Here is a 13,791-nt window from a genome sequence, read left to right as displayed (position 1 = left end):
TGCTAGAAATCGGACGCAAGCTTTAGGATGAGAGCTGATGTTTTGGAGGGGTAACAGAAACGAGAAGTGTCGACAGCGCATTCGATTGAGGATGGCTTGGTCAAGACAGATGAGGTTGAATTTCCTTGAGCGAATGGGGCTGTATACCTAGGAGTACTTAGGAAGCGAGGTTTCGAAGCGAAGTAGTCTTTCACCAACATTGAGGGCAACACGAAATCGAATATGCCTGGTAGGAACAATTTCCGTCTGGCACCGTCCTTTTCCTATCCTGTGATACGGATTCAATGAGCTGGGCAGGAGCGAATGTCATCTCGGATCGAGCTTGCTATCTCCAACGTTTGAATCTGGATCGCGAGAATCATCGTATTTCAATACTAATCATCCCCTTTTTTGCTCCTATTGCTTCGGCGTCCAATATGCCGAGGCCGATCGCGACTTCGCGTTCGTCTTCAAGGCGCGTGCTTTCGTCATCGACCTCATTTCCATCGAACTCTTTGTTGCAGGATATTGAGCTCTACACGAGCCGGCTACTGTTCTACAGACTGTTGCCGCCCGCAATGCGAAATGGAACTACGGTAGCAGGCAGATGTCAGCCCCTGCTAAAAACAACGCGTCTACCACGGCTACAGCCTGTCATTCTCAGGCCGCATCGATGGCAGAGTACACAAGCAACACCTCCTTCGCCGGCCATACCACCTCGGCGATGGTCGACACCACTCGCGGAGACCATCGCTAAGGCTATTGGGGTAGGTCAGCTCTCTACCATATCTAATATATACTAATATTCCAGGTCACTGGCCCCATCTCAATAGCCTCCTACATGCGCCAGTGCCTCACGAACCCGGACGGCGGCTATTACACTACGACTCGTCCTACCACCGACCAGTTCGGCCGCCATGGTGACTTCATTACGTCCCCCGAGATATCGCAGGTCTTTGGCGAGTTAGTCGGAGTTTGGTTCTTGACGGAATGGATGGGGCAAGGACGACCAGCTACCGGTGTTCAGTTCATGGAGGTTGGCCCGGGAAGGGGAACCATGATGAGTGATATCCTACGGACTGCTGCACAATTTCGGAGTTTCAGTAATGCTATTGAGGCTGTGTGGCTGGTCGAGGCGGGAGAGGGACTACGGAGGCAGCAGTGCGATTTACTTTGTGGAGAGGGAGTCGAAATGAAAGAGGTGCAGGAGAAGGGACATACTGTACACTGGGAGGCGAAGAGCAAACATGGCAATGGCATACCGATACGTTGGGTCGAGGATGTGGCACTGCTCCCGACGAATACAGAGAAAGGGAAGATGCCATTCATCATTGCGCACGAGTTCTTCGATGCGCTGCCTATTCATGCATTTGAGTCTGTAGCTGCGGCGCCGGAGCCACAAAAGACCGAGTTACTTGACAAGGATGGACGACCGATGGTCCGACAAAATCCGGCGAGCAAGGTACCTCAATGGCGGGAGTTGCTGGTTAGCCCTACGAGACCGAAGATCGATCTGTTTGCGCCGGTGAAAGAGGGCGGCGTGGAGCAGAAACAGTCAGATGCAGACTTCCATCTTACGATTGCAAAGGCGAGTAACCCGAATTCAATTGTGATTCCAGAGCGGCCACGGTATCGAAAGTTGAAGCAGCAACCTGAGTCAAGGATCGAAGTGTCACCTGAGAGCTACCGATATGTACAGGATTTTGCGAAACGGGTTGGTGGAAATCTATCTGGAGATAAGCCGGCTGGAGCAGCACTGATCATAGATTATGGTCCGCTCGATAATGTCCCCGTCAATTCGTTTAGGGGTATCAGGGAGCACAAAGTCATCTCGCCGTTCTCCTTCGCCGGTCAAGCAGATATTTCAGCAGATGTCGACTTCGGCGCGTTGGCGGACGCCGCATTAGAAGGTAGCGAAGGCGTCGAGGTTCACGGGCCAGTTGAACAGGGCTCTTGGCTAACGCAGCTGGGTGTCAAGGATCGAGCTGAACGTCTGATGAAGAACGTGGAGGAGAGCAAGAAGGACGACATTCAGACAGGCTGGAAGCGACTTGTGGAGGGTGGGCCGACGGGCATGGGTAAGGCGTACAAAGTCATGTGCATTGTGCCTGAGAATGGCGGGAAGAGGAGGCCTGTTGGGTTTGGAGGGATGGTTGCGAGCTGAGCAGCAAAGGTCTGGATCTCATGATGTGCAGCACTGAGTTGCTCCGCCCGTCCGAGTTGTCAAGCTCTATAACTTCGAAACCTCGAATTTACCATGCCTCGCAATCCAATATTTTCAATCTACACCGAGATCAAGCCTCGCCCTCCGAGTCTCCTGGTTCCTGCGCGCCGTTATATTCAGAGACATCGATGTCGGACTCTGCACCAGCTTCTCCAGAGCCCTGCATGACTTCCTTTTCAACAGCGTCGGTAGCAGCTTCGGACTGTGTAACCTCTTCGATGTATGGCATGTCAAAGCCGATCATCCAGAGTCCTTTCAGGGTTGGACCATCACAGAATTTACACTCCACAATAGTCTCGTCCGAACCAACAGCGATGCAAGCTTGCTGAAGAGCGCCACGTCAGCAATGAGACAACGCAGTAGTCGAGACAGACGCGACTTACCATGTTGAACAAGATCCCACCGTTCTGGTCCACCATCTACTCGGGAACATGATGCAGACATCTTTACCTCGCCCGGCCGCTACCTGGGCTCGTGCCAGGTCACGAAGTCGAAGTCCTTGGATTGCACTTTGGTCGATCACATCGACTGTGGGCTTTAGCATGTCGACCATCATGGCCGTGAGAGCCTGCTGTGAGCCTGACTGGGCATTAGAGGCGGCGCCAACCGCTGGAACATTCATCCTGGTCTGGTACCCAAAGAACGTGATGCTGACTTTCTCGAGACGTGGACAGCTTTGGATCAATGCGGACCAGTCGGAATGTGTCGGGCTGGGATTGATCTCGTCGGTTGGAAAGGATGCCCCACCGATATAGATCTTATCTATGTGCTGGCGTATCCAGTCGTATCGGGGTCCTCCAGAGAACGCATCAAGATTGTCTTGAATAAAGTATGGCTCGAAGGCATCCATCTTGCGGGATGTGCAGTGACTTCGAGCCTTTCTTGCTTCGATGTTGACTGTCCAACAGGTGCGTTCGAGGTCGAGTGCTGGCATGCCCTCGAACTTGAAGTGACCTTGCTTATCGTACGCGACAATTTTAAGCTCGGCCCCTTCGAAATACTTCTCGTATACTCGAACTTGCAGTTCTGGGGGCAGGTCGAGGAGTCGAAATGGTTGATCTGTGCCTTGGTGGGCGTCCTCCATGATCTATGATTCGACGCTTGTCATGCAGTGAGATGATAGAAGATTGTGTACGGTTTGCGTTGATGGGTCACGGATAGTGCAAGATTGAAGAAATGGAAGGAAATATAAGGTCAGAAGATCAGAAAGTCTTGGTAGTGACTCCTGACATGTTCACGTTGCCTGCCGCCATCATTGAAGTGAGAAAGAACTGAACAGGCTGTGAATGAACTCCAGGGGAGGGATTTTTTCAAGGATCACAACAAGCTAACCTTTACTTCACGTCGAGCGGTGAAGCTCGACGCGACTGCCATTGTCACAGATGTTTCTCCCGTCGTCTTCTCCGAACCAAGAGCCTGTGCGACTGCAAACTACGTCGACGCGAATGTTTTTGAAGATGCTCTCCTGAGCACCACACCCATATGTTTACAGCGTTCCAACAGCCGGCCTCAGGGTTCTTATGTCAGTCGATTTTGAACGCTCCTCAACAAGAGTTCTGCGCCAGACGCCTTGTTGGTCTAGCCCGGTGTGACCTCCTCTACCGACGCCTGTTCTGTACCTGCGATCCACGATCCTCGAAGGCGGCTGCAGTTGCCTGTTCTTTTCATGGACATGAACCCAGCAGACTCGCTGTAGAAATATGTTGTCTGCGGATCACAAGTCAGTCTTCATGATACAAATGAGCATTGCACCAGTAACCTTACCATGTCGAACACATGTCCGTCTTCACCGTCAAGGATGGCAATATTATACCGAACAAGCACAGCCATCTCCCGCCCATGTATCCCTGCGGCTGGTCTTAGCCCTCGGCAGCCCATGTCATTGATCAGCGACCTGCCATCCTCATCTAGTCCCGAGCTCAGGCCATATGTCATCAAAGTCTTCAAGAATGTCTTGATCACTGCTTCGGAAGCGAGCTTCGAAAGCACGACACCATCCAGCACAATCTTCTGACGAACCGGAGTGATGTGGACATAATTCAGCTTTGAGCAATTCTCTCTCAACGCATACCAGGCTGGCACACGGAGAGTGGCATAGCTTGCGCTAGGTTGACATTCTACATTGCCAATGATCAGAGTCTCAATGCGACCACGTATCCAAGCATATCGAGCATTCTTGCTAAAGTCGAGGAGATGTTCGTCGAGAAAGGTGGGCTCCATCACGATCAACTCTCGTGGGGCATAGGACTCCCGAGCTCTTCGGGCCTCGATCTGAACGTAACGAGATACGGACTCGATGCTGAGGTCAGGCATGCCATCGAATCGTAAACCGAATCCCTCCTCATGTCGCAGCACCATAAAATCGGTCTCTTTGAAGTATTCGCGAAATACACGAATTTGCAACTCTGGTGGAAGCGCAAGGAATCGAAAAGGTTGCTGACTTTGATTTGCTGCCGAAGAGTCCTCCATCTTGGTCGATTATTTGTTTGACAGGTCGAGATAGATGATATCTTGAAGGAGGAAGGCGGAATTTGAGAAAGACAAATAGCGCAAGATGCAGGCAGGAAAGTCTTGGCGGTCATCTGTCGACACCATCACTTGCACAGCCAAATTTCAGGAAGTCGCAAATCAGTGAACAGCTACGGAAAAATGCCAGGGCCAGTCCACATCACAGAGTGCTGGGGTACCCCCCAAACAGATGCTTTCCATGGGAAACAGGACGGGCAGGACTGTTCAGCCTCAACTATTGCACGTCTACAACTTCACTTTCCAAGCAGGCAGTATCGAAGGTGTCTGCGCTAAGCCGATATACGGTGCTTTTCGACTAGATCGGCTCGCATCACTCCTCATCGCTTCTTCTATGCTCAACATCCATCCTCAACCACAATCTGTATGACGCCAGTCGATATCCTTGTATCCACATGTTTCAACTTCTTCACCCCCATGCGTAATTGGTGGCCATCACGAATAGGCCACTCATGCCACCTTCATCTTTCGGTCTTTCGCCCAGCGGCTCATGAGGGCCTTTTCCTCAATCGACGCGGCGTTGATGACCGGATAGCCCATCCCATCTGACCGGTAGCCTGTGAAAGTTCTACAGAAACATCTCTTGAGGTGGGCTTGACTCCCTTCAGGACGGACGGCGCAGTCTGCGGACTATGGTATGTCAGTGCTGTCACCGGTGACTCGGACTTTGACCAACCATGAAGAAGAGTATGCCATCATTATTTGTATGCCAGCAACTTGGGAAGTCGACAGAGACCCATCCGTCTCGATCCAGCGATTCCAAGCGCTGAGCCAAATCCGGAAGTTGATACGCCTTGATGGTGGTTTCATGTAAGTCGTCCACCTGAGTGTTACCGTCCAGCGCGTGACGCATGACTTCTCTCAAAGCTTTTTTGCGTAGCTTGTTTGTGGCACTGGCGACAGCTGGCACAGTGACTACAACTCTATGTTCTCTGAATCTAATGACCACCTCTGTGAGTCGTGAACATCTGACGACTAGGGTCTGCCAGTCTGGCTGGAGCTCAAGGGGGATCCTTGCTGCGTTCAGAGAATATGTGGCTTCATCGATGAGCAATGCTTCGATATGGCCGCGAACCCAGGCGTATCGCTTGTCACCGATGAATTTGCCAAGATGCGATTTGATGAAGTCTGGATATTCGACTCGAAGATCACGTGAGGTACATCGATCTCGAAGGCTACGAGCGTCGAGTGACACATTGCGACTGACGAGTTCCAGATTGAGACTTGGTAGGTCTCGGAATACGAACACTTCAGTTTCGTGAGAGTATTCGGTTATGGTGAGCTCAGAGCCTTCGAAGTATTTCTGGTACACCATGAGTTGTAGTTCTGGTGGGAGGTGCAGAAGCCGAAATGGTGCGTCTGCCATGATATGCGTTGTTGTGGCCAGCTTCAGTGGAGGACGAGAGCAAACCAAGGAGTAAAGAGGAACGGCGTGAATTCTGGGTTCAAGGTGGTGAGGAAAGAAAGAGACCTTAAGAGGACAATGTCTTAGTGCTAACATGTCAGATGGCACGTGACCCAATGGAATGAAGGTGTTGACTTGACCTGGCGTTCACTAGGCTGCGGCGGCACAGCATGAGAGATGATCAGATCTGCATGCACGACGCAATGCAAGATGACTCCACAACCAGGTAGTTATAAGCACTTACCTGTTTGACGCTTCAGCTTCCGTCACTCTGTGCACGAGGGAGTCACAGCACTGCAAACAAGGCTTGTCACGCGACCGAGTCTTAATCCCGTGCAATACTTTGTGGATTTCAACAACTTTGCACGTCATCTTATCACCACATCACAGCTTCTACCGTCATCGTCAAGTCGCTTTCCCTTCATCTCACGAAATAGCTCCCCGAGCCAGTCAGAATGCCTGGGCATCAAGCCAACTCGCAACCAAAGCGCCGACTCTTTCGGTCTGTCAAGAGCCACGCCACTGAAAAGATTGACAGCCGTCCTTGCCACGATGGGAAGACCAGCCCAAGCTCAGCTGCACCACGGATAGAACCATTACAAGAATGCTCATTCCTATTTCTGCAAGTACCAGCTGAGATTCGCCTCATGATCTACCGAGAATACTACGGCAATATCGAACTGGAGATGCGCAATGACGAACACGTCTCCGGCATGCCAAGTCTTGCTATCGAGCTCGTCAGTCGACAGATCAACGAAGAGGCTAAGGTCATCCGTGAGGAGTGCACCGGTACCTCATTGCATGTCGTCGACAAATCAAGAAGCAATGACCTTATTCGCAGCCTCGCAAGAAGAGGTCAATTTCAATGGCTTCGCAAACACATCGTGTCTCTCAGTGTCGATAGGAAGCCAATGCCCTCCAAACAGCTTGCTTGGGACAATTAATGAAAAAATTTCCTCGGCTTCGCCAATTACACATCTATGCCCGCGACGAAGATACTGCTGTTGTCTTTGAGGAGCATGACTCGTATGAAACAGCGCAGATACGGGCATCGATCATCCGACAGTTCATGAACGGGCTGTGGGACCAAGGTTTCAGGGCGGAACGAGATCTGGCCAGTCTGCAGTCTGCCGCAGCACATCTCGAACGGACGTCCGACTCCCCCTGCATTGTATCGGCTAAGTTTGACATTGAGTACGAGTGCGAGCGACGAACGTTCCTGGAGAGCGTAAGTAAAGGAATATTCTGTGGTCCGCTGGAAATCTGATCTGACATGCGGCAGGAAATTTCTTATGTCATTACATCTCAGTCATATGAGGTCACAGCACGAAGATGTACATGGGATCACAATCGCACCTACTGGCGGAAGGGTCTCCTCAGACCAAGGTTCAAGGAGCAGGGATCGAAGTCTACACCTATGAAAACGGTCTTGCAGCAGGGTACTAAGTATTGGGCAGCGGATGGTGAAGATGCAGAAGGTACTGGACATGACGAGGGAGTCAATTGTGAGGACGACGATGAAGATGAGGTGAAGTCGAGGATTTTGGACGTGATGTTCGGGTAAACAAGGTTGGGCGCACCCCCGAAGCTTGAGCCGACCATGTCTCGCGCCAGCAAGTAATACTATCAGATTGAAGAACCACCTGCCATGAGCTGAGGCGTCATGGCTTGGTCAGTTCTGGAATGCAACTAATGTCAATATGGCTCCGAAAAACTTCCATCTTTACCAGCTACCCTCACACCCTAGCATCTCTCACATCGCCATAACACATCATGTCATCTCTGGTGTCCAGTCCTCGACGACTCCTGCAAGCAGCTTCTTCAACATCGTTCTTGTTGTGGGCCTCGTGTCTGCAGCAGGCTTGAACTTGACGAGGAACCGCTGTTCATTCTTCTTCGTCCATCGACCGTAGCCGAACATTGAAGTACAGTATCGAAGGATAAGCTCGACTTTATCTTTGCCGATCGAAACCTCGGTGCACTGCTCATATGTTAGTGTGCTCATACCAGCGAACTGCATTATTCGAACTTACTAGATCTGCAAGGATCTCCCCTCGAATTGGTCTGACAGCTGGATACGCAGTCATATGCATGGACACAGTGCTCTCGCAACACTTAGCATGCAGCCGCTCCACCAATACTCGCAGTCCAAATCCTGTTACACATTGCATGGCGAGTCTATCGAGATAACCATCAAGGTGATGGGACATCCCCGTCATGACGGCGTGCTCCAGAGTTGCACCTCCTCCGAGCAGAGTTGATGCTGACATAGTGTCCGTCTCACACAGCATCGACAGACGAACATTTTTCAGCTTGGGACAAGCATCGAGGATTGCGTCCCAAGGTGATATCCTGCCGGCAGAAATGCGAACCAAGTGATCATGGTTTGCGACCTTCAAGGTGGTTATGTGGCTGCGCAGCCAATTGAGCGATGGTTGTGTACAGAATTGGTGCGTATGATGAAAAAGAAAATCTTCATCCCATATCCGCAGTGAGTCTGTGGTGTATTTGTTTCGTGCCCACCTGGCGTCGGCGCTGACTCGACGATTTGCAAGCTCGATATTGAGGCTTGGCATGCCCGAGAGGATCATTTTGTGGCTGTCATTGTCATATTGCAGGAGTACTGTGCCCAGGCGGGTACCTTCGAAGTACTTTTCGTAGACGAGGAGCTGAATTTCTGGGGGTAGATGAAGAAGTCTGAATGGTTGATCAGTGGTTGATCGGGCACTTTGCGCCATCGAGGAAGAATCCATGTTCGAGGTGGTCTTCGCGATTCGCGACGTGGTGCGTATGAAAGAAGGACAAAGCACGAATCAAGGTTGATATCTGAACAAACGGAATTGCATTGATGTGTTATCGCAAACAGAAAAACTCCCCACAGCAACAAGATATCACCTGGATCAACGTCGGTTCTGTCTACGCCTCGGACGAGCAAAGCTACTATGTGTCATTGTGTTTCACCTGTCACTTGGAAGGCGCCGGAGGTCATGCTTCGTAACGCGATCGGACGCTCTAACAGGTACCTGAGTTCCAACAATTTGGAAGTCACACGCGATTAATCGTATCTGGAGGGTGTTTTGCATCCGAATCTTCTTCTACATTCTACTCAAACCACTATACAACAGCCTTCCTATACATCAGTCGCTCTAAGGAGTCCAGCTCCCGACCACGTTGTTGTGATACAAAGAAGTGTAACCGAGCGGCTAGCGGGTCACCTATATATCACAATACAGCCGATATATATATAGGCAGGTCGAACGAGGAAGCCTAATACGTAAAGATAAGATAATAGGATTACGTAACCGATAAGAGTAATTAGTAGAATTAAGAGTAATTAGTATAATTAGTACTAATTATACTAATTATAGGTAATTAAGCTAATTAAGGACTAAGGACTTATAAGTATATAGATATAAGCCTCTTATATATAGTTCTATAGTCTTTATAGTTAACCTAAGTTATACTAGAACCCTACCTATATATAACTTAACCTTATATTAAATACTTACTAGCTTAATATTCTACTTAGCTTACTTAAGTAGAACTATAGAGGTTCCACTCGTACCATCACTGGTCACGTAGAGACACCAGCCTCATAACACACGTCTGTAAGCAGCTCATCTATCGCTTCCTAAGTCTCAGGATACTTGTCCACCATCTGTCGGAACTTCCGAAGAGATGGCTCTTCCATACCACTCCTCCAACTACCATAACCTAATAGTGACACACACTCACGAGACACGATCTTATGCATGTCACCACCGACAAATGCCTTAATCTCCCCATGGAACAACAGCTTGCCGCTCTCAAACGTTGCGTCAAAACTGAGGAAGACCTCCAGAGCTCTATCTTAGCAGCTCTTCTCCCACATCTCAGCAAGACGTCGCAAATCCAAGTCCTCCAGGATTTCTTCCGTGAAGACGTCGACTTGCCCGTTAACGAAGTCGTGCATGGAGTACATCACAATATCCTCATACTGATGCCCTTGCTGGAGCAGTTCGTCGAGGTGAGGAATATCACCGTCTACTGTGGCTGGCTGAATGTAGATCTTCTCTAGGTTCGGGCAGTTGCGCAGCACCGAGCTCCAGGGAACTGTTGGAGGAGCGTCTGGTCCGGGGATCAACTGGTCGACCATATGCAGAATGCGGACGTGGTTTCGTACCCACTCTAATGATTCAGACTCAGCAAAGAGGGTCGTATGCGCTCCGATAAATTCGACATCAGAGACATGCAGTGTCGTGGGGATAGCTGCTGTTCGGGCTTTTCTGACATCGGTAGATAGCTCTTGACATAGCTGCTCAACATTCAGACTCGGACAACCTCGGATACGCAGTCTTTGTTGCTCTTCAGCATAGTCGAGGCGGAGTACGTCGATTTCGCCGAAGTACGATCGGTAAATATTGTGTTTCAGCTCAGCTGGAAGATCGAGTAGATGGAAAGGTTGGCTTTGAGTTTGAGGTTCGGACGCTTGGAGTGAGTTAGTTGCCATCCTGACTGGTTTTTTGAGATTTGTGATTTTGTTGATCAGAGCAGAAAGTTGCCGACGGTATACTTCAGCGCTGCTGGAGATGTTAGACAGGGTTGGTTGGATCAGCGAAGGTATTGTTTTCAGCTTCCTCGAGGAATACGAGGTATTAATATCCCAAGCGGCGCTTTATGAAAGCCATCGTGTTGGGCGAGTCGGCAGTCATTGTTCGTCATTGTTCGACTCGACTTTCACTCGGCTGTCACTCGACATTGTTGCACGTCCATTTTCAGACAAAGCACAGCTCGACGACAATGAAACAGGACTACGTTGAACGGCCTGAGTCAGGCTTCGCATAGTAGCGCAGCCTGTAAGGCCCCTCGATATACTACCAGAACTTCAGCTCAAGGTCTTCGTTAGGTACATGTAAGATGTACATTCCATAAAGACGGATCCTCACGATTTTCGAATTATGTAGGGGAAGTACTTTTCACTCTTCACACTGCCAAGCCCTTGCATCTAGAATGGACAAAGCCTTCACTACACCTCGAGTCCGATGAGATAATACCCCACCTACTCTTGACCACAGATCTGGCCCACAATACCCTCTGCTTGTATCAAAACACCCTTTTCCCTTCGGGCATCCGTCGGTATTCAACAGCAAGCATTGAATCCACGATGAAACCGAGTACACCGCTTGATCGTGCACATCACGACGCGATCCTCGTGCCGTTCAGACTCCTCGATCTACCACAAGAACTACAAGATAGGATCTACGAGCAGTACTTCCAAAGCACAGGATTACGAGCCTTCCGCAAGTCTCAAGACGAGTGGTGGGACAATCCTTCACCGAGCGACCACGTCAATTTTGAAGGCATCCAAGGGCTTGCCCTAGAGCGTGCTTCTAGCAAAGTCGCTGCTGATTCTAGAAGGGCACGACGTAAGACATGGCCAAGGACGTTGGATGTCGACGTAAGCTGTGCACTCTACGGTGGAGATTTCGACGCACTATGTTACGCCAGATACGCCTGGCTACAAGAGCACATTGAACGCATCAACATGACTATGCCGGCAATAGGTGGAAGGGATCAGTCGTGGTCTATGTGGCTGGCATCTTTTGCGCATTTGCGCGACATCGCCGTTGTTGATCAATCCCACGTCAGGAGTCCCTACGCCACATACGAGAGGGTGACTCACGGCGTCATCTCAATGGTTACGAGTTCAAGACACTACCGTACCGTCGGGAGAAGGCTTTCCTCGACAGATACAAGCTACGGGAGCTCGCTAAGCTAGCACAAGAGAAGTTTGGAAGAGATTTGAAAGTCATGGGAACATTGCAGCTGGAATGAACGGCCCATGGCAAAGAAGATAAGGGGAAGAAGCTGCACACGGTACGATGATGACCTTTGGACAGTATTTTCATGCATGTTGAGGCTGACTCGCTGGCTAGGACATCTATTACGAATTTGGTGAAGGTATAACTCGTGTCGTTGCCGCCACATCCAACGATGAGGAGGTGAACGTCGCACTGCAAGGACTCATTGTGGAGAAGTAAGAAAGCACGTCGAGGTGGACCATGGAGTGACCACACCTGATATCGAAGCAATGTCGTTGGTGGCCTCGGAAGGAGCACTTTTCATTTATGGTAGACCTGCGTAATTTTCTGAAGAGGGACACGAATAGATCGAGTTGCACCGGTGTACGCTGTTGAGTCCCTAAGAAGTGTTCAATGACAGACAACGGCTCCAGCGTACTCCAGGCAACACGATGGAAGGACGCGACTGTTAGCAAATACGCCTTCACTTTTGGGAACTCCACATTTTCACTTCACTTCATGCCAAGCCTTCAACAGAAGCGCCTGAGGCACAGTACACCTGATTCTCTACTAGTTTTTCTCTCTTGTACTTCCCAAAGTGTTCACTTCTCTGTTGTAATAGAAGCTGTCTTTTCGCTCCCTTACACAAAAACATGGCGAACTTGAACAGCGATGCCAAACCTGCCACTTCTCTTCCTTTCAGATTTCAAGACCCACCTCAAGAATTGCAGGACAAGATGTACGAGAAACACCATGAGAACGTCCAGCTCAAAGCTGTCGCTCGACCGGCACTCATAGGACCTAATAACAATATACACCAGCGCCCTCTGACCTTCGAAGGACTTCCTAGTCTTAGCATCGAGCTTGTCAATCGAAAGGTCTCCAACGATTCGAGAAAGGTGCGAGACAAAGTCTGGCCCCGAACCATGGAGATTGGAGGAAGTCTAGTCGACGAAGAAGAGCTTATGACATTGGGAACCTCCAGCTACGCCTGGCTGCACAAGAACATCGAACGAATGGAGGTCTCCCCGGGAGCTGCATCTGCATCTACGTGGGTCGATCTTTCCAAGGCTTTCATCAACTTGCGATACTTCAAGTTCCGCAAACATGCTTGCCACTCCTGGTCTGGTGCCGATTCAACCACCACCGTCCAAACACTTGTCAGAAACGCCAGCAGCTCTTTCGTCCTTGCGGCGACTCATGCTGCTTACTTCGAAGACACGATGCTACGAGAACTGGCTGTCGAGCTCAAGCGCAAATTTGGTTCAGAGTTCGAGGTCATCGTGGAAGCTGGAGGCTCCTGGGTCTCAATTGGTGGAGAGAAGGTCGCAGAGACTGTGAGTGAACATCGAAACATGAGAGATATGCCCACGACGTACGCCAACCAATGCTAACATCTCGAATCCTAGGTGTTCATCTTGAGCTTCAACGGAGGAAGGCCACCTGGATGGACAATTTTGAGCAAGACATCAACTCATCCTAAGGTCGATGCGGCGCTAAAGACTACAAGATTCACTCTTTGAGGGTGGATGCTCATACCTACACTTCCACATACATAGATGCCAGAACGTCTGAGTCGAATGACGAAAGGGAACAGCATGACATCGCAGTCGGGAGAATTATCTGCATGGTGTCTCAATTTCGAGGCTGCGACCATTTTCGAGCATTGGTGCATGGCAATATCAACGCGTATAGAGAGCGAAGAATTACCACATGTAAGCAATGGGACTCACAGGGTAATTGCAGCCTAACAAATGTCGCTCATGTCATCTCGGTTCCGTCAAATCCACGTAGCCCAAGAACGGTTGTTGGGGAAAGGGGTAGGCAATGATCAATGCCAAGCTCACGTGATCTAGCGCCTTGCTTGCAATCGTGCG

At 50.0% G+C, this 13,791-nt stretch overlaps 8 protein-coding genes across 8 annotated transcripts; 5 read left to right on the top strand and 3 right to left on the bottom strand.

Annotated features, from left to right (window-relative positions):
* Nucleotides 1-557: 557 nt before the first annotated feature.
* PMZ80_008171 (uncharacterized protein) lies at nucleotides 558-2,143 on the top strand (the record flags this gene model as incomplete). Its single annotated transcript, XM_064876572.1, has 2 exons — nucleotides 558-746; nucleotides 791-2,143. The coding sequence occupies 2 exons, from the start codon at nucleotides 558-560 to the stop codon at nucleotides 2,141-2,143; spliced, it is 1,542 nt and encodes a 513-aa protein (XP_064727879.1).
* Nucleotides 2,144-2,273: 130 nt separating this feature from the next.
* Nucleotides 2,274-4,672, bottom strand: PMZ80_008170 (uncharacterized protein; the record flags this gene model as incomplete). The annotated part of the gene is made up of 4 exons (XM_064876571.1): nucleotides 2,274-2,528; nucleotides 2,587-2,610; nucleotides 2,670-3,290; nucleotides 3,968-4,672. The coding sequence occupies 4 exons, from the start codon at nucleotides 4,670-4,672 to the stop codon at nucleotides 2,274-2,276; spliced, it is 1,605 nt and encodes a 534-aa protein (XP_064727878.1).
* Nucleotides 4,673-6,589: 1,917 nt separating this feature from the next.
* PMZ80_008169 (uncharacterized protein) lies at nucleotides 6,590-7,078 on the top strand (the record flags this gene model as incomplete). Its single annotated transcript, XM_064876570.1, has 1 exon — nucleotides 6,590-7,078. One exon carries the CDS (start codon nucleotides 6,590-6,592, stop codon nucleotides 7,076-7,078), a length of 489 nt encoding a protein of 162 aa, XP_064727877.1.
* A 125-nt stretch (nucleotides 7,079-7,203) lies between these two features.
* Nucleotides 7,204-7,698, top strand: PMZ80_008168 (uncharacterized protein; the record flags this gene model as incomplete). Its single annotated transcript, XM_064876569.1, has 2 exons — nucleotides 7,204-7,362; nucleotides 7,417-7,698. 2 exons carry the CDS (start codon nucleotides 7,204-7,206, stop codon nucleotides 7,696-7,698), a joined length of 441 nt encoding a protein of 146 aa, XP_064727876.1.
* A 207-nt stretch (nucleotides 7,699-7,905) lies between these two features.
* On the bottom strand, nucleotides 7,906-8,887 carry PMZ80_008167 (uncharacterized protein; the record flags this gene model as incomplete). Its single annotated transcript, XM_064876568.1, has 2 exons — nucleotides 7,906-8,115; nucleotides 8,168-8,887. 2 exons carry the CDS (start codon nucleotides 8,885-8,887, stop codon nucleotides 7,906-7,908), a joined length of 930 nt encoding a protein of 309 aa, XP_064727875.1.
* A 1,097-nt stretch (nucleotides 8,888-9,984) lies between these two features.
* On the bottom strand, nucleotides 9,985-10,623 carry PMZ80_008166 (uncharacterized protein; the record flags this gene model as incomplete). Its single annotated transcript, XM_064876567.1, has 1 exon — nucleotides 9,985-10,623. One exon carries the CDS (start codon nucleotides 10,621-10,623, stop codon nucleotides 9,985-9,987), a length of 639 nt encoding a protein of 212 aa, XP_064727874.1.
* A 654-nt stretch (nucleotides 10,624-11,277) lies between these two features.
* PMZ80_008165 (uncharacterized protein) lies at nucleotides 11,278-12,154 on the top strand (the record flags this gene model as incomplete). Its single annotated transcript, XM_064876566.1, has 2 exons — nucleotides 11,278-11,787; nucleotides 12,050-12,154. The coding sequence occupies 2 exons, from the start codon at nucleotides 11,278-11,280 to the stop codon at nucleotides 12,152-12,154; spliced, it is 615 nt and encodes a 204-aa protein (XP_064727873.1).
* Nucleotides 12,155-12,567: 413 nt separating this feature from the next.
* On the top strand, nucleotides 12,568-13,308 carry PMZ80_008164 (uncharacterized protein; the record flags this gene model as incomplete). The annotated part of the gene is made up of 1 exon (XM_064876565.1): nucleotides 12,568-13,308. One exon carries the CDS (start codon nucleotides 12,568-12,570, stop codon nucleotides 13,306-13,308), a length of 741 nt encoding a protein of 246 aa, XP_064727872.1.
* Between the last annotated feature and the right edge of the window lie 483 nt (nucleotides 13,309-13,791).

Source organism: Knufia obscura, assembly GCF_036327395.1.
Source record: "Knufia obscura strain CCFEE 5817 isolate CBS 148926 chromosome Unknown scaffold_10, whole genome shotgun sequence".
Lineage (NCBI taxonomy): Eukaryota > Fungi > Ascomycota > Eurotiomycetes > Chaetothyriales > Trichomeriaceae > Knufia > Knufia obscura.
Note: the sequence above shows the minus strand (reverse complement) of the source record. Positions and strands in the feature narration are given on the sequence as shown.